Source organism: Glycine max, chromosome 6 (assembly GCF_000004515.6).
Source record: "Glycine max cultivar Williams 82 chromosome 6, Glycine_max_v4.0, whole genome shotgun sequence".
Lineage (NCBI taxonomy): Eukaryota > Viridiplantae > Streptophyta > Magnoliopsida > Fabales > Fabaceae > Glycine > Glycine max.
The window spans coordinates 41,353,623-41,376,576 of record NC_038242.2 but is presented as its reverse complement, the minus strand read 5'-3'; the positions used below and the strand labels follow the sequence as shown (position 1 = coordinate 41,376,576).

The 22,954-nt window shown below is 32.2% G+C and overlaps 1 protein-coding gene across 1 annotated transcript; it reads right to left on the bottom strand.

The window, feature by feature from the left end:
- Window positions 1-4,761: 4,761 nt before the first annotated feature.
- On the bottom strand, window positions 4,762-7,737 carry LOC100526930 (uncharacterized). Its single transcript, NM_001249220.2, is given in 3 exon segments — window positions 4,762-4,950; window positions 5,742-6,065; window positions 7,424-7,737. Coding segments are annotated over 3 exon segments (615 nt in total). The 5' UTR covers window positions 7,603-7,737; the 3' UTR covers window positions 4,762-4,838.
- Window positions 7,738-22,954: the final 15,217 nt, after the last annotated feature.

Below are 22,954 nucleotides of genomic sequence, written 5' to 3'. Positions count from 1 at the left end.
TTCTTCTTCTTCTTCTTCTTTTGCATGCTAAGCCTATCATTTAAAAGGGGATTAAAGTTTGTTAGTGGAAAAGTTTTGAAACTTAATTCACCTCCCTCTTAAGTTATTGCGGTCACTTGTCCAACATAAGAGATATTCTTTTCTATTGATAGAGTCATTATAATGCTACTTTTAATAGTGAAGATATTTACTGGCTTGATCTCATGATTTTTGTTTTTCACATTGAAATAATTTTTCACGTTAAAAATTCTTGGTGTCATTCTTATAGTCTCTATTCTTGTTTTTTCGTTTCTTCTAAATGCCTATTTAGAGTCTACATAGAAGAAAATAGTGCTAGTGTTTCTCAACACATTTTTCATCATTAACATTTTTTTAATTTCTTTTGCATTTTTGGTCTAGTCTTAACTTTGGTAATTGAGCACAAAACACCATACTTTAACATTGAATATGCAACTCTACCCTTTTAAAATTATTTTTAATTTTTAAAAAACAATTAGCATAAAAGATAAAAAGTACCCTTACTCAGAATTCCTTCTTTTTTTATATACAAAATAACATTTCTAATATCTTTCTTCTTCCACCCTAAGATCCTTACAACAACAGCATGCATGTCTCCACACTTGCCAAACTCGATCGTTTCTCAAAATCTCCCATACATCACAAGGTCTGATAGTTGAAGCATTAATAAATATTTTTTTTGAATGGGATGATTGGGTGTTGCAATTGTCTTGTGAAGAGGATCGATTTAGTTGATACTTTAAGATAATTTTATCATATTCTCTTCATAACACGCAACCATATATGTACGTACGTGCTTTGGATGTGTAGATCATGCACTGATTAACTTACTTCGTGTTGGAGTTCAACTCCCTTTATTAGAAAAAATGAGGTCAGAAAGAATTGAACTTTAAACCACTTGATCATGAAAGCCTAGGTTTTTATATTTTATGTTACGTGCCTAACAAGTTACTACTCCTTAAATCATGCCATCAGAAAATGGATGGTGAAAAATAAATTCTTAACCTTTTGGTGTGCACAATATTAATGAGATCTAATTAATTTGCTGCATGCATGAATTGAGCTATTGATAGTGTGGTTTGCTGAAAATGGAAGGGAAAAATAAAGTTTCACCTATATATTAATATATACATGAACTTTGATCGTGTGCTTTGGTGAGATGGAACCAATGGTGGAGCATAGAGGATCCATCTTGAGGGAGGGATATTGAAAGAGATGTTTTACATCATGGTGGACTTGGAGAAGCGATCCATAGCAACCGTAGGATTTCCAATGAAGGGAGCGGTAAAGAATTCACTTGTAAAGACTTTAATTAAAAAGTCAGAAAGAGAGCACATTCCAAAGATGAAAACTAAAATGAATATAAAGCTCACAATGTTGAATCTAATTAAGGTATATATAGGCCTGGCAAATGGTGGAAAATGAGGATTGGGCAAAGCATGCAATATCCCTCATTGCTTGGATGAAAATATACACCAACCCACCACAAATACCCGTAGAGGTATATGTTATTAAGCGGGTATATCTATAGATTTTACAAATTAGACCATCTGATCAGAAGGTAAGTCGACTGAGTATCAATCATAAGTAGGTTGTTAATGATAGGATAATTTGGTCTAATGATATTTTTTCAACCTAGGATGATTAGGCTCTAGACTTTTGGTTCAATAACATTATAAGCTTATAATAAACTTATAATGTTTCTTAATTTTGTCACCTTAAGTTCACACAAATTTTAGATCAGAACTTCTAATTTTAAGGTCTTTGGAATCCGGACGCGAACACAAATATATGCAAGTAACCATAGATATTTAAGAATAATATTTGTTAAAATACATTTTCTTAATCGATAATAAATAAATAAATAATATTTTTAACATATATTTATATTTAAAATGAATAATTTGAAAATATATATATTCATACTAAAAATTAATTAAACCAACTTATTTATATATAATTAGAGACATTTGTTTATGCAGGTATCCGTTAAACTGTTCAAATCCAATATAAACAGGATTTATCCATTTTACTCAACCAACATGCATCCTAGTTCTGGTCATGCAGCGGTTTGCCTGAGTCCAGTCTAAAACAAAAGTCATGTGATTTTTCATTTATGAGAGTATACACCATTTTAAGAGAATCATCATATATATAAATACAAGTGGACCAGAGAAATTATGAAGATTGAGATAAATCTACCTGAAAATAATTGTGATTCCAATTCAAAACCTTATAAATTAGGAAAGTGTACAACAGTATCTAAGTGCAAGCATGTATGCCAATGTCCTATATATTGAATTGAAACCAAATCATCACTTTTCTATTTCACAAAACATGGTCATCATCAGGTCCTTCGACTACGACTAAACATTTATGTGTTATGGGTTCACTTTCTTTAAATGCATCTAAAATATATTGCCAGTTCGCCACTAGAAAATTTGATCAGACTAGAACTGAATCAACTGATAAGTGTTTAGGTTACAGAGAAAAATTTCATATCATCATAGAAATAACGAAAAGAAATTTCTTGAAAGGATCATAGTAGATTTTATATGATTTTGTGAATTGGAATTACAATTATTTTCAGGTAGATTTATCTCAATCTTCACATGATTTCTGGTCCATTTGTACTTATATCAGGGGTGCTAGAGTTGAGCTCAGTGTGCGTTCCAACCATTTATTCAAATTGTTTGAGTTTAATAGAAAAATTGGTTTAGAAGATTTTAAAAATCAACCATCTTGTTTTGGAGACGTGACAGCAAAACAAGATTAAGAAAACAAATGCATCGCATTTTGGGGGAATTGATGATGATGGCTCACTTATTAAAAGAAAAGTTTGTTAAATATAGAAGACCAAAAGCAAATGGGTTATAACTTCAGTGATTCAATATTTTGGCCACGTACATGGAGTGGATTGAAAACAAAGGCTATAAGAATATACCTCTACACCCTTAAAAATAGCACGCATGTTTAGTTAGGCTTTGGTTAATCGGATAATAACTTGTTTAGTAGAACTTTCTCACTATTTATTTGAAAAAACTAGTCTCACGTGGTGGTTAGAAATAATGTTAAGAAAACAATATATAAATAAATGATAATCCTCATCTTACAAGTAAATTTTGTAAGTTAAGTTAGACCCATAAGACATAATTCTAATTAAGTCTATTATGTAGGAATTTTCTTTACCCATAACTCCTAATTCTTTCTTATTTTATTTTCTTTAATTTTCAAATCATATTAGTTTGGGTCTGCTGATTCAAATAGATGTCTAATTTCTGATTGAGTTTATCAATGGGCATTTGCTATTTACATCTCTATTTTCTACTTTATACACTCTCTTTCCCTCATCTCTTAATTTCTTCCTCCCTGTAACCCAACAATGAACTCCTCAAAACTTGGAAGCAATATTGTTGTGTAGTTGTGTAGTTTTAAATAACTAAGAAAGATGATAGAAAATTTGTATATCAAACCCAACTCTCAATTGGTTTGAGATTTGGTATGATGTTTGTGATATAGGAGTCTTCGGAATACTTGAATTGTGTTTGGCAGAGGACTCAATGGGTAAACACATGCCGAAAACCATAACACAGAAGAAAGAGATGAGGGAGGGGAATGTGTTTAAAGGGTAATCTAGAGAAAAGATTAAAAAAACTAAGAATAGGGGAGTGTGTACAGTAAATATGAATGTTCAGATAGCAAATCTTTTATCATTGGGCTTAATAAGCCCATGGTTCCTTTGCCCCACCTCTTTCATTTCTTCTTTTGTTTTATTTTTATTTTATTCTTTCCAATGTCCAAAAGTCATATTTGTGTGAAGAATATGCTGCAAGCTCTTAGTTTTGTTTTCAGATTTGACTCTTTAAGACCATTTTCCAATCTAATATATTAGAGAAGCTTAAAGTAATTTTTCTATCAAAATAACCAAAATTTTATGAAAAGAAAAACAAATTAAAGAGTTGCATAGTTTGCATTTTAAATTAAGGGTTAGTTATATTTTTTGTCTTCAAAATTTCACTTTTAGTCTTTAGAATATCTTTTAGTATTTTTTGTTTTTATATTTTTTTCTCATGTTAACAATTTAGTTCTTATGGTCAAGTAAGAATATTGATTAATTAGGTATGTTAGAATAGTTGATGGGAAATTAAAAACATTATAAAAATAAATTACACATGAGGGCCTTATCATACAAGAAATATTATAATCAAGCATTTCCCATAATATTATAAAGTAAAGCTAAGGTTAAGTTGTTATCCCTGCTCCTCGCAGTCCATCTTAAACCTATTAGTAAGATGTATGAACTAAAAGTTAATCAATCAATCAATTACATTTATAAAATGTAAGTAAAAAACAAGAAACATATACGGGCAAATTCGATATGTTTTATGCTCTTATTAATTATATTCTGCATACATAGAGATATGAACGTTTTAAATATGATCAGGTGCTTGAACAAATATAATTGACCAAAGCAAACACACTAGAAAAATTATAATGAAAACTTGACTTCTCCAACATCAAGAAGAAGAAAGAAAAGCAAGTCAACGGAGAACAAGAAGCAGTGCAAATTGCAACAACTTACAGAAACAGAAATCTTTACATTGCTATAGCATACACTGTACAAATAATCTACCTTTTTTAAAGGCAGGTTTGACCTAGAAATTAACTCAAGGTATTGACAAATTATAATATGCAATTACGTATTATGCACTTATTTATGTACAATAAGGATCTTGAACCTATCATACATATAATTAAGGAAGAATAGTTACAAATCAGCAGAATTAAGCGACAGTAATTGGTCTTTCTTTTCTGCAAATTTAGCTAATTGGCAAGTACGAATATTGATGCATCTGCGCTTCTTCATCCTCAAACTCTATCAAGCTCTCAATGATGATATCAGAAGCACTTGTCACAATACCGGAGAAGTTCCTACGCTTTACAGGAAAAATAAAATTCGGCTTATGGAAAATTCAAATGAAGAAATGAAACAATTAATTAATATAATGAAGTTAACTAATGTCTAGACTCGTATCTTCTTTAATTCTTTTCTATAGACTATGATGTATATATCCCTGTCTTTTGTGTGTAAAATCAATCTCCCCACAAGAGTGTCTTAATCTCCGTAATATATAAAACTTGACTTTTAGTACAAGGATCAATGTGACAGAAGAAGAAAACAAAAATTAATGTGTAGGTTTGATGTGAACAATGATTATAACAAAGAATTATGTTAGAAGCAGCCAGCCGTACTCAGAAATATTATCATATCCACATCAAAAAAGTAAAATTCAAATAAAAAAAAGAAAAAACATGTATTTGCTTGAAACTTTTGCATGTAAATAACACAAGATAATTTTTTTAAAAAACACGTGCAGTAAATCACGACTAGCTATAGGTAGAGTAGAATAAAAAGATACTTAATAGAATGTCTTTAATTATTCTCATATTTTATAGATAGATCCAATCCATCCTGCCTAAAAGGGACTAATTAACATTTTAAATTGCAATTTCACTTGTAGTTAATTATTTAACAATGTGGATATTGAGGACATATATATATTGTGTGTGTGCGTGTGACTGACCACGTACTATGATCAACGTGTGACTGCGGAGATCATTAAAAAAAGTTGATGTTGCAATCACAATTATATTATAAATAAAAATGGTGCATGGGAAAAAAATAAAGAAGAATAAATTATTTTGTTACTAATTATATATACCCTTGCAAAGAGTTGAAGGTGAGTCCCACAGTGTACTTTGCTTCTTCAATAGCCAATTTGAAACGCCGTTGATCTTCTAGGGTCCATTTTTTGTTGTTGATGACGCGTAATTGAGATGGCTTAATGTCAACAAAGATTGGTATCACCTTCTTCTTGCACTCCATGAGAAGGGCAAGCTCATGAAGGCAAAAGTATGAGTCACAGTAGCGCGGTGACATCACTGCCAACCCTATCTTGCACTCCAAGATTGCCCTGTTGATCTTATCAAACAGTTTGTCACCTGGTTTCATTGTTTTGTTGTCCAAAAAAGGGTGAAAGCCATGTCTGCAAACACGTGTGAAATATGAACAACATTTGAAGGTTTAACCATGAAAAGAAATAATTTTTTTTCTTAACCCGTTCAACGGTAGAAAGAAACTCTAACTTAAAATTTGATCAAAAGATATGTAAATCAAGAATAATTAGTCTAACCAAAAATGATTAATTTATTACACCTAACATTTATTAAAACTCCAAAAGAGAAAAAAAATTAAATGTAATAGATAATTTAATACACTTAATAAGGAGAAATAGAGTGAAATAGTAGATGTTGATAGAGTGATTAAATTACTTCTAAACATATTTTTAATTTTTAATATGAAAATGATGCATGAACATAATTTATAGTATTAAAAACTCATGACTTGCAAAAAAAATTTCTATGAATTTACAAATATATGTAATTTGAAAAGAAAATGAGGAAGAAGGGTAAGAGAGTTCACACTCCTCTTTTAAATAAAGAAAAAGGTACAAAATAAAATAAGATAGCTGATGCAACAGTTACAAATCTAAAACTTAAACTTAAAGACTATTCTTTAAATTAAAATAAATATATTTTATTTAATTCAGGTATTGAGTTATAGATGAAAGAGAGATCGATTAGAAACATAATATTATAAATTGTCATAAATAATTTTTTTATAAATAATAGAATTATATATGATCCATAAACATTTCTCTTAAACGGTATATATTTGATTTCGATAAAAAAAAAAGAACAATGAAATAATTTTATAGATTATTTGGTAGGGAAAAAAAGATTATATATATATATATATATATATATATATATATATATATATATATATTATAAACAAATATCCTTAATAAAAAATATTTTAGTCAGCTTGGCATCCTCAACGAAGCTGAATTTCTTCCTTTGCGGCTCAAAAGCTACGGATTCCAGTAGTGGTAGGTCCCACTTCATATTTTAATTTTTCTTCTCTATTTAAGTTGTATCAAACAAGGAAAAAAAAAAATTTTTCATGTTTTTTTAATCACTTAAAATTTCTTCTCCCATCCATCAAGCTTCTCTTTTTCCAATAAAGGTTAACGCTTTGTTGGCTTATGGGAGAGTAATAGAATAAATAAAAATAGAAGAGAGATAATTAAAAATAAAGTAAAAATAAACTAAAATGTTAGGTTATTTGATTTCAGAAAAATAGGTGGCCTTTTTATGTAATTCATGTATATGGTACCATTGGTATCTTTATTTTAATAAATTTAATTTTGCTGAAATAAGAAAAAATAAAGAGAAAGAAAAATTGAGAATGTGAACTAAGTGTTTGAATTATTTGAGTGTCTATAAATCAATACTCTTATGATAAAAATAACTCTTATATAATAAATTCAGCCATGCATGCCTGCGGAGATGGTCATAAAGAGGAGCGGCTACTGTTGTTTTTGTGTCCAAGCTTCTGTGGTTTATGAACACGTCACATGGATCCAAAATAACTCCATTTCTCACCACTTGATTCACCTCTGATATCATTTGGTGGCTGAGAAACCTTGATCGGATGTTCATGGACAAGGAACGATGCATGATGATATGTTACTGCTATTGCTTTCTTCCAAATAATGTGTATATACCTTTTGAATTTGGCCTAATATTTTGCCTTTCAATTCCTAAAGTTTGCTACTACAGTTTCTTTTGTCTTTTTTGTACAAGGGTAAGTGTAAAATTTTTATGTAGGGTTGAGTTGCCTTTTATAGGGTTTTTAAATAAATTTTATATTCTCTTTCTTCCAATTGGTAATTTCTTGTTGTGTTCCTGGATTGTTCGGTCGATATTTGTTTTGATTTTTCAAAGCGAGAATGCATGTTCATGGAAAAAGCGCTAGGGATCTCAAAAGCATTTTAATCATAACGTGAAGATTTTGACAACTGAAGATTCTCTCTTCTGCAATGCTGAATAATTAAGATAACCTTGCAAACACATGATTTCCGTTTCTTTATATTTTTTTCTGTTGTTGGTATTTGATGATTTATATTTCTTTGTTAATTATGTGGCCATAACCACATTAGTATAAGCTAAAATTGATTGTTTGACCGTCAGAAAAAACACTTTTCTGAATTGTGTGCAGGACGTACGGTTTGGAATAAGGAGTATGACAAAAATAAGGTATCTAAGTAATTAACTACGTAGTACGCACTTAACATTTTCTCCTTCATTTTATGTATAATTTCAAAGTATTTTCGCGTTGTTTGCATATATAATTTCTGTATTTTCCTTAACTGTTTTGTGAATACTACTTAAAGAATATTCCTTAAATATATTAGTCAAACATATATCATGTTTAATATGGTTGTGCGCTTGCATATATATATTAGTCAAACATATATCTAGAGAAAACAACCTGAGAGCTTCTTTTGACTGTTTTAATTAATGATTTTCAGTCATCATAAAAGTTTCATTAATGTGCCAAATTCATCAAAGAAACCTAGCAATATCAAAATAAACCAAGAGACAAATTCGAAAAATAACAAGAGATTGTGACCTGATCCACGTATTTTTACACAAATTAACTAATACTTTAGCATGCACATTACACAGAATAAATGTCAATTTTATATAACTAAAATTGATAGTAAATAAATATTTTTAAATATACAAATTATATCACAATTAAAATTCATAATTATTTTAAAATATCCAAGTCTCACATCGGCTGTCTCAATCCTTAGAGTGCAGCTTATATATCTGTTGGACAACTTCACTTAATGCCAATTGATTTTAAGATGAAATCTAACATGGTATAATGTTTTTCATCTATTCCCTCTTAAAGTCATTCTTTGGGAACGGGTTCAAATTAAACCTATCACCCTTCACAATGGGAGCAACACTTTGGTGAACAGAGAAAAAGTCTATGTAATTGATTCCTTCTTTTTGAGTAAATCCCTTAGCAACGAGTCTTGCCTTATATCTCTAATGTTGCCTAATGAATCATTTTTGGTCTTAAAGACCCATTTACAGCCAATGGCCTTTGCCCCATTAGGCAACTTTACAAGGTTCCAAACTTTTTTACTCTGCATGGAATTCATCTCATCCTTCATGGTGTCATATCATAAATTTGACTCTTTACAACTCATGGCATGATAAAAAAGTTTCAGGATCATTTTCAGCTCCAATATTATAGTCAGATTCTTGCAAATATACAATATAATAATTAGGAATAGCTGATTTTCTTACTTTAGTATACATCCTTAATGTTGCATCAACATTTTCTTGAGGGTCATGTTGTTCAATTGGTTGTTCATCATTTTTAGAAATTTGATGATCAACTTGATCTACTGGATTATCAATAATAGGTTGTGGAATGCCAATCATGTGTTGTTCATCATCCCTTTGAACTTGAGGGGGTATGAATTACAACCAATCTTTCACTTGATGTGGAAGGTTGAGACTCTATATAATCAATTTCAGAACCTAAGTCCCTCAATTGATCACTCGCACTGATCAAGTCATTTTCAAGAAACTTGACATTTCTTGATTCCACAATCCTAGTAATATGATATGGACAATAAAACTTATAACCTTTAGACCTTTCGGCATATCCAATGAAATACCCACTAATAGTCATCGGGTCAAGTTTATTCTCTTGTGGGTTATATATTCTCACCTCAAATGGACAACCCCAAACGTGCATATGTTTCAAACTCGGTTTCCAACCTTTAAACAACTCAAAAGGTGTCTTTGGGACAACTTTGGTTGGAACACTATTTAATATATACATTTTTGTCTTTAGTGCTTCATCCCACAAGGATTTAGGAAGATTGGAGTTGCTAAGCATACTCCGTACCATGTCTAATAATGTTTGGTTCCTTCTTTCTGCCACACCATTCTGATTTGGAGAACCAGGCATAGTGTATTGGGCAACAATCCCATGTTCTTGAAGAAACTTTGCAAAAGGACCAGGTGCTTGTTTATTCTTAGTATATCTGCCATAGAATTCTCCACCTCTATCTGATCTCACTATTTTTATTTGCTTGTTGCATTGGTTCTCAACTTCAGCCTTAAGACTTTTAAGGCATCCAATGCTTCATTTTTGTTATGAAGCAAATAAACATTCATATATCGTGAATAATCATCTATAAAGGTAATAAAATATTTCTGATCACGTGCATCCATATCTGGACAACAAATATCAGTATGAATTATTTCTAATATGCTTGAACTCCTATCAGCACCTTTCTTAGACATGTTGGTCTGCTTACCCTTAATGCAGTCCACACAATTCTTAAAGTCAGCAAAATCTAGAGTATTGAGTACCCCATCTTTCACTAACCTTTTAATCCTCTCAATGGAGATATGTCCTAATCTCTGGTTCCATAACATAGAGGAATTATCATTAATATTATACCTTTGAATACCAGTTTGAACATGCATTGAACTATAAGTGACATAATTTTGTAAACCCAGAAGATAAAGACCATAAGACAAGATACCATTCCAAACACATTCAAAATTATAAAATAACTCAAATGATGTGTCTTTAAAATTAAAGGAATATCCAAAAGGTACAAGTCTAGAAACAGAAATCAAGTTTCAAGAAAAACTTGGTACATAAAAGGTCCTTTCTAATTTTATAATAAAGTCACTACTTAAAGTTAAAATGCAAGTTTCAATAGCCTCCATAGGTGAACCTAGCTTATTGCCTGATAAAATGTTTTGCTCACTTCCCACTGGTTTCCTTAGGTTTTGCATACCCTGTAAAGAATTTGCAATATGGATAGTAGATCCAGAATCAATTTATCAGGTGTTAATATTAACACTAACCATATTAGATTCATAACATACTAATGAGATTGATTTACCTTTCTTCTCAAGCCATTTCTAGAATTTGAGGCAATTCTTCTTCATGTATCTCTAACACTTTGTCACCTTCTTAATATCAGCTTGAGGTGGTATTTTACCATTCCCCTTCTGATTAGCTTGAGACATTGTTGCTTTGTTCTTCCCACAAGCAGCTGTCAGCAATGCACTCTCACCCATCTCCATTACAAGCCTTTCTTCTTCCTGAACACACATGGTCATTAATTCATTAATAAATCATTTGTTCTTACTTGTTTTGGAGGAAATCTTAAATAGCCCATATTCCTGCAAAAGGGTGTTCAAAATGAAGTGCACCAGGAAGGACTGAGACATATCAACCTCCAATTTTTGAAGTTGAGCTGAAATATCTCACATTTTCATTATGTACTCATGCACACTTTTCACACTGGTGAGCCGAAGAGATGAAAACTTCATGATCAGGGTGTTTGTTAAAGCCTTATTTGAAGTGATGAACTGGTCATCAATGGCCTTAAGCAAGTCTCGAACCTTTTCATGTTGGTCAATAGAACCACGTATCCCAGTTTAGATTTTGGTCTTAATGAACATCACGTTGAGTCGATTGGATCACTCCCACCGCTCATATAGCGCAACATCAGTTGGGCTACTTTCATCAGTGATTGCAAGTGGTTCGTCTTTCCTTATAGCATAGTCTATGTCCATCCACCCCAATTGTAGAAGAATTCTCTCCTTCCATATCTTATAGTTATCTCCTTTGAGTTCGAGAACATTACATTGAATATCCGAAAAACTAACAGTTTGAGAAGCTGCAAAGTTCAAAGACTTATGTCAAATTTTGAGGCATACTAATCTTAATTGTATCTTTTACCAATGTAAACATACAAAAAAAAAAAAGAATCTTGTGACATAAAAATTGCCTGTGGGCTAAATTTTTAATTCAATAAGAAACAATTAACCCTTATAATAGAATAATCAAATTACATACTTAAATTCATGCTTTACGGGTACAACATGAAAATAATTTAATTTCTATCACAAATATTTACTTTATGATAAAATCAAAAAATTATACATACCTCATGATGCCTATGGGTAAACCATGAAAAATAATATATCATTTTATCCCAATTAATTATACAATATATAATAAAAAACTTTGTGAGATAAAATTCATTATATAAAGTACAATTAATCACAATATTATGTCTAATTCCTTATATGATCTTTAAACAACTTAATATATAATTTTAATCAAAATATAGATGTTGTGGCTAATCCATAATTAATCAAAATTATAAAGATCACTTAGACATAAAGCTTAATTATATGAGAATAAATCATATTATGCATTTCAAGATCAAGATATAATATAATTATGAATAAGATTCTCATATATAATTTCATAATTGAAACATAATATTATGCATTTGATTTCATATATATATGCATAGAATAAAATTTATCAGAATATATTCATGCATAAAATAAATCAAAATTTCATAAATTGTAAAGGTAAACAGAATAAGGATATAAGATATGAAAAACAATTACATATAAATAAACCTTTAATGATTCAGTGGGTTGTGCATACTATAGCATCCTGTGATGTTACAAACTACAAAACAAAACACAGGTCATTAACAAAATGCGGAAAAACAAAAATCAAATTATACCTCCAGCCATTGCCGTGAAAGAGTTTCCTTGTTTTGGTTCTTCCAAGCTCTCACACTCTCTCTAGATGGTGTATCAGATGAATTGTAAGAGATAAAGCTTAGCTACCAAATACATGTGCTATATATAGGCATTCTACCATCAAGAATGCATTTAGTAGCCATTACCACTCATTAATGGTCATTACCACCCATTAGTAGCCATTTAATTTGGCTTCTCTATTCCAAAACTGATGGACCTTTTCATTTCCAAAACGTTTAGACCAAAATTATTACAGCCTTTGGGAGTTGGTGGCCTCTCATCAATGATGCAATCCTACCCTCCAAGGGCATTGGATAGAAGACTCCAAGAAGATTGGGCCAATGATGCAAGAGAAGGCCCTAAGGTTCTCATAAGCCTTAGGATAGATTTCGGGCCCATGGGCTAAGTATGAGCCCACTTATCTTTATACATATTAGACTAGGATGTCATTATATTTGGTCCTTGTATTTAGGGCTCCATATTGTAGGTAGGGTGCCCTAGAAATATAGGATTTTTCAGCCCTTGTATTTTAGGGCACCGAGACTAGTTTTTGTATTAGGGGTAGTTTTGTAATTTCACATGCACTAAGTGAATATTAGATGTGTGTGGTTGGAAATAAATTTAATTGAATTGGTAGAAGCCCAATCCAATTAAATTTTAGAGGGGGAGGTGAGCATTTGCTTACTACGCCCCATTGCCACATCATATAGTCACACTTTGTGCATGTCCTTCATGCTTTACATGCCTCATGACACCTAAGCACACTTAGTGGAGAATCTTGGAATTGATCTTGGACTAGTGGGCTGAACCATAACTAAAGTTCACTAATCATAATTAGTGAAATTTTGGCTCCAAAGTTTGGCTCCACAAATTCAATTTCAAATTCAAGTGAAATTTGAATTGAAATTCAAATTTTCCTCCAATTTTATGTGACACTTAGGCTATAAATAGAGGTCATGTGTGTGCATTTTTTTTTTAACTTTGATGATTTGAAAATTAAACTTCAGATTTCAAAGCTCTTTTAGAGCACAAAATTTCATGCTCTTCTCTCCCTCTCCCTTCATTCATCTGCTTCTTCCTCCAAGCTCTTATCCATGGCCTTCTATGGTGGTGAGCTACTTCTAGACTCATCTTCTCCTTGAAGTGGCGTCTCCTCTTTCTCTTCCTTCTCCATTCCGCTGCCATTCATCTTCCAAGAAGCAAAGGAATCCATTGATGAAGAAGATCTTAGGCCTACAAGCTCCAATGGAGCTTACATCAATGAGTCTGTCACATTTCATAATAGAAGTATCAGTATGTAGTAGATGTTTATTTATGTGTGGGGTCTAGGTCCACAGAGGTTGCTTGATATGAAAGTTGAGGTTGCATGATTGGTGGTGATTGATGTTAGGAGATGATCATACTTGTGGACAAGTTAATCTAGTGATTAGTCACAGGGGAGGTGGATAAGTGGGATCTTAGTAGGGTACTTTAGTCCCATTTCATTGCTATAACAATCCCCTAAGTCGATCTTCTTGAATGATTGAGGAGTCGACTATGAAGGGGTGTGTTAACTCTTTCATTGTCCAAATGTATTTTCCTCATTTTGTATCTTCTCAATTTTTTTTTTTTGTTTTTCATCCTTATTTGGACTTTTTGAGAAAAGGTTCCACATGGTTATCATTTGGTGCAAGATGATTGTTTTCTAATCTTTAACTTTTTTCTATAAATACAAGGGGGTAAGGCTTCCTTCAATTGCTTCTACTATTGGTTTCCTTTTATTTGTCTTTGCTTTCATGATTTTTGTATCCCTAGTTCTTTCTCTTCTTCCTACTGCAAATTATTCAGGTACATTTTCTTTCTTTTTACCATTTTTTTCCATTCAATTTTGCAATTGGATTGTGAAGGGAAAGGTTGTTGAGTAGGGATGATGTGTCATTCTTTGTCTCAGCATAATTGTAGTAGGATAGTTGTTCATGATTATCCTCATTCCCTTCCTAGGGGAACCTTCATCATTAAAATTGGATTTCAAAACAAGGGAATTTGAGAGTCTATTTAGGGGGTACATTATGGTAGGATAATCGTTAATCTTTTCTAGATAATAATGAGTTGGTGAGGTTTGTAACATTGGGGTTTTTTTAACGTATGATCAAGTGATTTTAATTAAATCATAAGAGAAATTAAATTTAGTTTATAATATTGAAAAAATATTAATTAGATGTTTTATGTTGCTTGTGATAACTGGGTTAAGTGGTTTTGGGCTTATGTTTGGGCCTTTAGGTTTAAGTTAGAAAAGCTAATTCCTTTTATCCTTCCCTCGCTTGTAAAAAATCCCTAAACCTAAGAGAAACCCATATTCCTCTCATTTTTCCCACTTACTCAAAATGCTCTCTATTTCTCTCTCCATCCCCAAGACACTTTCTCATTTTTACTTTCTCCCCAAGACACTCTCTCATTTTCTCTCTTCTCTAGAGGTTGGAGTTATGAATGCTTCCTTCTAAAGATAGAATTGTTCCTCTTCCCCTAGGATTTGATGTCCTTTTATGCTTGGTAAGTCTTCTTTTTCCTTTCTCCCTTCCTCATCTTCTCCTTGGATTGAAAGATCTTGAATACAAAAACCTAAGTTGGGGTTTTGGCTGATTATGACCTTGTAGTAGAGTGAGTTGGTGGTTGATAAAGAGAAAGCTCACTCCTTTAGCTAAGGTGTCTACCCTTCTCTCACCCCTAAGAACCAAGCTTGAAAACCCTATAGGTAAGATATACTTCATTTTTTGTGATATTAAGTTTATTAGGGATGTTTGTGAATGATGGATAGACATAAAAATGTACTATTGTCTAGTTATAGTTTTTGGGTTTTTTGAAGGTTTGATTTGCATTGATAATTTATTATTGAGGGGTTTATTGGGTAGATAAATTGGTTAGAAATGAAATAGAAGTGCTTATTAGTTGTTTGATATGCTTTTGGACTATTTAGGGGCCACGAGTGTGTCATCTCTTTGGCATGCATATCAAATTATACAAGTAGTAAAATACAAATATCAAAGCAGTAAAAACAAAAACTTTAGTTGATTTTGAGAAAGTTAAAAATAGAACAAGTATAGGCAAAGTAATAAAATACTCTTTTTTGTGGATTTTTTAAAGTTAAAACAAAGCTTGAAATAAGGGGGGGGGGTTTAAAATAACAAAATGAATTGTTAAGGGTTAAACTTCACCAAATTACATTTTTTTTCTTACTTGAATGCACAATACATATACCCGTTGTGAATCAATGCTAAAATTAGTTAATAAATGTTTTCTTTGCCCTAATACCTTAGGTGAAAAAAGCCTTAGTTCTGTTATTAAGTTTTGATTCCTCACAAACTTAATAAAGGAACTAGCAAGTTTGGTGACTCAAGATAACCAATAAACTAAGTTATATTCTCATACACAAAGTTCATAGGGTATTTTATTTTAGTTCAAGACTATGAAAGTATTTTTCAAAAACATGTCATGGTTGGTCATTCCACAACAAGTATTAAGTAAAGAAGCAAATACTAACATTAATACACTATATATATTTTTCAAAGATACAATAGAGTATGAATTTGGTTACACCTAACTCCAACATTTCCATGGGTAGCCTCAAAATACATGAAGGAAGGAAAAACACGAAGAATGGAGCCCAAAGGAAATTTTCCCTGTTAATGGAATCATTGACTTGTGCCAAATGAAGTACCCTTATTTTCTAAATGATAGTCAAACCTATTTATACAAGATCCAAAAGTTATAGTTCTAGTGACTTTTAGTTGAGTTCAAAATTTTGGCTTAGCCAAAGTGCAACATATCCTAAGAAAATGGAATCTAGCTAAGCTCCAAAATTTAGCTCGAGCTTGTATAAGTTCTTTTTGTTTGCAACTAATTTTTTTAGCTTTAACTCCATTTCTTGGCTTAGTTACATTGTAGTTTGCTTTTTCTTCTAAAATTGGCTCTAAATCTTTTCCACTTTCCACTCCACTTCTACAAAAATTAGACAAAAAATATTAGATACAACCTAAGAAAGTAAAAAATTAATATTTACAAAGCTAAGATAAAATGAGTAAAACATCACATCCAAAAACAATTAGAGTGTGTTTGAATGGTGACTTTTAACAAAGTAATTCATTTTAACCATGTAATTAAAATACTTCAAGTTGAAATTACATGTTTGGATAAATAATTTTAAAGAGAAATTAAATTTATGTCATTTTAACAAGGAATTTTAATCAGGAGAAAACAAATAAATTAAAATTCTCGTAAAAATGAGAGAATTTCAATTTATGCAACTCGGTCCTCTCTCTCTTCTCTATGCTCGGTCTTGCTTGTCACTCTTGACCTACACCTCCTTGCTCTCACTCATTCCTCTCCACCCACAAACTCTTGGCATATGTTAAGCATTATCAGGCTAGGCAACATTGATTTGCATACACGATCATACATTCAATTCCTGCAATACTATTAATTGTCAATGTAAAGTCTATCTATTTGTCATCCAATTTTGTTTTTACATCCCATTCAATATGATTGTATTAGGAATTACTTGAGATGTTAAACTCATGCACCTTCTTTGTCTTGTGTAACATCCACACCCTACTCTTCAGCTTGCATGTGGCAATAGGTCTAGCTACTTCTGGTCCTCCCTTACTCACATTGACTTGCTCTACCTAGATATGCCTTTAGTTGGTCGAAACAAAAAAAACTCGAGTTGTCTCACATAACCAAGCTTTTGACCACTTGGTGGAAGAAACTCCAATACTATGTTATGACAAAGAGTCCTCATCATCCCATGATTCAAATTATGGGTTCTTATTCTCTTCAATATGGTTTAGTTTATATGTCCCTTAAGGGTAATACAACTAACTTAGGCTATTGTATGCAATTATTCCCATCGAGGCGATCTATTGGATGTAAGACTGACTAGCAAGATTTTGGGAGTGAGAGGAGTTATAGTCATTGATTAAAAAATGAGTGGTTGATTTTGTGATTAAATACATGCATATGCATTGTTTGAATATCAAATGTTTATTTTTCAAATAATAAGTCCTCACTTTACTCTTTAAAGCAAATTTGTCACTTAAGAAGGGTTAAATTTTGAGATAGAATTATTTAGAGGTTGTCAAAGATGGGTTGTTAGTGATTGGACAAAGTAGTAACAATGAATCCTCCTTGAAGGGAACCTATTGGAGAAGTGAGTAGATGGATTGCACATGATAGTTAGTTGGATTGTTAATGAAAATTTAGGGTGTAATGAAGGCACAATGAATATAAAATTTTATTTCAAAAGACTTGTATTAGGCTAAAATTTATAGCCTAAGTTAACACAAGTTGTAGTTATTTACTTATACTCAAGTATTTTTTAAAAGCAAACTAGATTTCAATTTATTGTACCCAAACTTGTCTTTACTCTGTCTCTGTCACCCAAAGTTAGTCATCGAACTCTTTCTAATCTTACTATTTTGAATGCACATATTGACTTGTTTCCTATAGATTAACAGACATAGGGTGTTTGTTAATATATAAAATTAAAAATAATCAGAAATAATGGTGAAGGGATAGTTCCTCAGTTTCCCCCTTCACCTCCCTCTTTTATTATCCCAAACCAATTTTAGCCTTTGTGCTAAAGTGAGATTATTCCATAAAATTGTACTGCATTGTGTAGAAGCAAAGCTTCATGGTGAATCAAAGGTGATTCAAAGGTGTTTTGATTATAACAATGATGATAACAAAAGATGATGACAAAGGAGATGACAAAAAGCTCAAAGATCAATCAAAGAACAACTCAAGTGAATCAAAGATCAATCAAAGAACAACTCAAGTGAATCAAGAACAGTTCAAGAGTTCAAGATAAGAATCAAGAAGAATTCAAGACTCAAGAAGAAAGTTTAGAGTCAAGATTCAAGATTCAAGATCTCAAGAATCAAGATCAAGATTCAATAATCAAGAGAAGGCTTAATCAAGATAAGTATGAAAAGGTTTTTTCAAAAATTGAATAGCACATGGTTTTTCTCAAAACATGTTTACCAAAGAGTTTTTACTCTCTGGTAATCGATTACCAGATTGTTGTAATCGATTACCAGTAGCAAAATGGATTTGAAAAAGTTTTCAAATTGAATTTACAACGTTCCAATTATTTTCAAAAAGCTGTAATCGATTACAATGTTTTGGTAATCGATTACCAGTGCCTTTGAATGTTGAAATTCAAATTCAAATGTGAAGAGTCACATCTTTTCACATAAAAGCTTTTTGTAATCGATTACACTGATTTGGTAATCGATTACCAATGACTGTTTCTGAATAAATCAAAAGATGTAACTCTTCAAAAGGTTTTTGACTTTTTCAAATTGGTTTTAAGTTTTTCTAAAAGTTATAACTCTTCTAAATGGTCTTCTTGACCAGACATGAAGAGTCTATAAAAGCAAGACTTTGTTTTGCATTTTCAATTAATTCATTCTTTCAATCTTGAACACTTTTTACACTTATTCAATCAATCTTTTACAAGCCTTGAATCTCTTTGAACTTCTTCTTCTTCTTTGTACCAAAAGCTTTCTGAATTTTTCTGGTTTTCTAAATCTTGAAAACTTGTGCTATTCATCTTTTCATTCTCTTCTCCCTTTGCCAAAAAGAATTCGCCAAGGACTAACCGCCTGAATTCTTTTTGTGTCTCTCTTCTTCCTTTTCCAAAAGAATAAAGGACTAACCGCATGAATTCTTTTGTGTCTCCCTTCTCCCTTGTCAAAGAATTCAAAACGAAACAGTCTAAGAATTCTTTTGATTCTTCCCATTCCCTAATACCAAATTATTCAAAGGACTAACCGCCTGAGAATTCTTTTGTATCCCCATTCACAAAGTATCAAAGGTTTAATAGCCAGAGATCTTTGTCTTAACACATTGGAGGGTACATCCTTTGTGGTACAAGTAGAGGGTACATCTACTTGGGTTTGACTGAGAACAAGAGAGGGTACATCTCTTGTGGATCAGTTCTAGTGGAGGGTACATTCACTAGGGTTTCAAAGAGAACAAGGGAGGGTACATCCCTTGTGGATCTTTGCTTGTAAAAGGATTTTTACAAGGTTGAAAGAAATCTCAAGGACCGCAGGTCGCTTGGGGACTAGATGTAGGCACGGGTTGTTGCTGAATCAGTATAAAAACTCTTGTGTGTTTGTTTCCTTCTCCCCTACTCTTTTACTTTCCGTTGTGCATTTAATTTCCGCTTTTACTTTCTGTTAAGTTTCTCTTCTACTCCTCATTCTCTTAACAATTTAGTAAAAGCCTTAGAAGAGTAATTTTTAATTAGTAAAGGTTTAGGAATAATTAATTCAACCCCCTTTTCTTAATTATTCTGAGGCCACTCGATCCAACAAGTGGTATCAGAGCAGGTTTCTTGTAGAAAGTCTAACCACTTCAAGATAAATGGCCTCCTCAAATCCCTTGTTTCCTGAAGGAAATTCCATTCACAGACCACCCATTTTCAATGGTGAGGGTTACAATCATTGGAAAACCCGCATGCAGATATTCATTGAAGCCATAGATCTAAATATTTGGGAAGCATTAGAATTAGGACCACATATACCCACTATAATAGATGTAAGCACAAGCACTAAAACCCAAAAACCTAGAGATCAGTGGACAGAAGAAGATAGGAGAAAAATCCAATACGATCTAAAGGCCAAAAACATCATCACTTCAGCCCTAGGGATAAATGAGTACTTTAGAGTGTCAAATTGTACTAATGCCAAGGATATGTGGGATACTCTCCAGTTAACCTATGAAGGAACCACAGATGTAAAAAGGTCTAGAATAAATAGCCTTACCCATGAATATGAATTATTTAGGATGAATCCAAATGAAAATATTCATAGTTTGCAAAAAAGATTTACACATATAGTAAACCATCTTGCATCATTAGGAAAATTCTTTCCTAATGAAGATTTAATTAATAAAGTCTTAAGATGTTTAAGTAGGGAATGGCAGCCCAAGGTAACTGCTATTTCTGAAAGTAAAGACCTTTCCTCCATGTCTCTTGCCACTCTATTTGGTAAATTGCAGGAACACGAGATGGAACTTCAACGCCTCAATTAGAATGAAGAAAATGACAAAAAGAAGAGAAGCATGGCCCTTAAAGCCTCTTCTTCAATACAAGAAGAAAATGAAGAAGAAGATTCAGATGATGAAGAAGATTTTTCCTTCTTTGTTAAGAAATTTCAGAAATACATCAAGAAAAGAAGAATTGACAGGCGTCAGAATTTCAATAATGGAAGAAAATCACAAGATGATTCTCAAGTCCTTAGATGTTACAAAGGAAACCAAATTGGTCACATCAAGGCCAATTGTCCGTCAAATGAAGAATGGTCGGAGAAAAGTGAAAAGAAAAGATTTGACGAAAGAAGAACTAAGAAAGCATACATTGCATGGGATGACAATGATTCATCCGATGGTTCAGAAAAGGAGATTAATCTTCTAACCAAAGATTATGAAAGTGACGAGAACATCTCTCAAGGATGAAAAACAAGGAGAAAGAGCATGATCCTCATCTTTAAAGATCTAGACACTTCAATCCTGAAAAAGGTAATATCAAAACCATTATCTTATTAAAATTTCTCTTAAAGTTGAAATTTTGATTCAAACAATTTGATTATGATGACTAACAATTCTTTATTTGTGTGTTTTTTGATTGTTTGAAATCATGAGTATATTTGCTTGATTGATTTCATCTTATTTGCATGAAATATTCATTCATATATTTAAGTAAAATCAATATTCTTCTTACTTGTGTTTTGATTGGTTTTGATAAAATTGATTATCTTCATGTTTTAATGTTTTTGCATGACATGATATGTGAATTGCATGATTGAGAATTATTCACAAAGTATCTTCAAATATATTTTTCATAAAAAATATTTTGATAAAAACTCAAAACTTCTTCTCTCCTAGAAAGCCTTTTGTTTTTGTTTTCTGGCTAAAATAACCATTGGTAATCGATTACCATAATATTGTAATCGATTACAAGCAGTCATTTCTGGCAATGTTGCTCTTTGGAAATCGATTACCATATTTTTATAATCGATTAGAACGCGTCCCTGCACCTATATATTCAAATTTCAAATTCTGAAACCTGCAACTCCTCTCTCTCTCGAAAACCCTCGCCCCCAATTTTTCTTCCAACCATATCTCACTCAAATCTTGTCCAAATCACTCCCCAAAAAGCCTAAACTTCATCTTTTTTCAATCTCTTTCATTTGAACCGATTGAAATCCCGAAAAAACTCCTCAAATGGTAGAACCATCGAAGAAGCAGAAAAGCACTTCAAGTTGAAGTCAGTGGCATTCCGGGTCACAGGAAACCCTAATTCCTCCCTTCATTCCCTCTGGACCATTGTTCTCATAAGAGGAACAACGTATACGGTACACAAACCTCTTTTCCTCTCGTTCCATTATAGACCCAAAATTCATAGATATGGAGTTCTTCTCAAATGAGAATTTTGAATGCTTTCAAGCATTTGAAAACTCCAATCTTATTCCATTCATGTCTCTGAAATTACCTATTTATTCTGAACTAGTCAAAGCTTTCTATTCTAATTTAGAAATCCATGAAGGTACCCTAATGTCTGAGGTTTATGGGATTAAGATGGTCATTGACCAATCCCTATTTTATGATTTAACAAAATTTCCTAGTGAAGGTGTGCCTTTTGAGGGTGCACTGATTAATGATTGGAAATTCGATTTTTTTGTGCATGATGCCCGCCCGTTGGTTTGCACCAACCAAGCGGATATGACCATTACCTTATTGTTCGCATTTTGCTTCCTAGATCTTCAAACCTTGCCTAGGTTTCTGAAGAAGATCTCATTGTCATGTGGGCCTTTCATAAAGGTTTACAAATTGATTGGGCACACCTTGTTAGATATCGCATGCATAAGGCATTGCGATTGAATGCCCCATTGCCTTATCCTCATCTTGTTACCCTTTTCCTTCAACACTTCAACATCCCTCTTGATTCTGAACCCTATGTTCCAATCAAGAGATCATTCCTTATAAGTGCTTCAGTCATAGCATCCTTTGGTTATATTAAGGAGCATGATGGCTCTTGGATAAAGAAGGGTGCTAGAAATATTGCTGAAGAAGGACATGAGGGAGAAGATTCATCTCTTCTTTCGAAGATTTTGGAAAAGTTTGACAGTCTTCAAACCTTTGTTGGTGAGAGGTTTGACACTTTGGAATTGCAAGTGGATATGCGCTTCAATGAAATGGAGTCAAGAATGACAAAGGTTGAAGAAGATGTATCTTGCATCCGGTCAAGCTTTGATCTTCCACCACCACCGCCACCATCATCTTAGAATTATATTTTAATATTATTAGTACTTTGATTTTCAGCCTTGTATTTTGGCTATATTATTATGATATTTGAACAATTTACTATTTC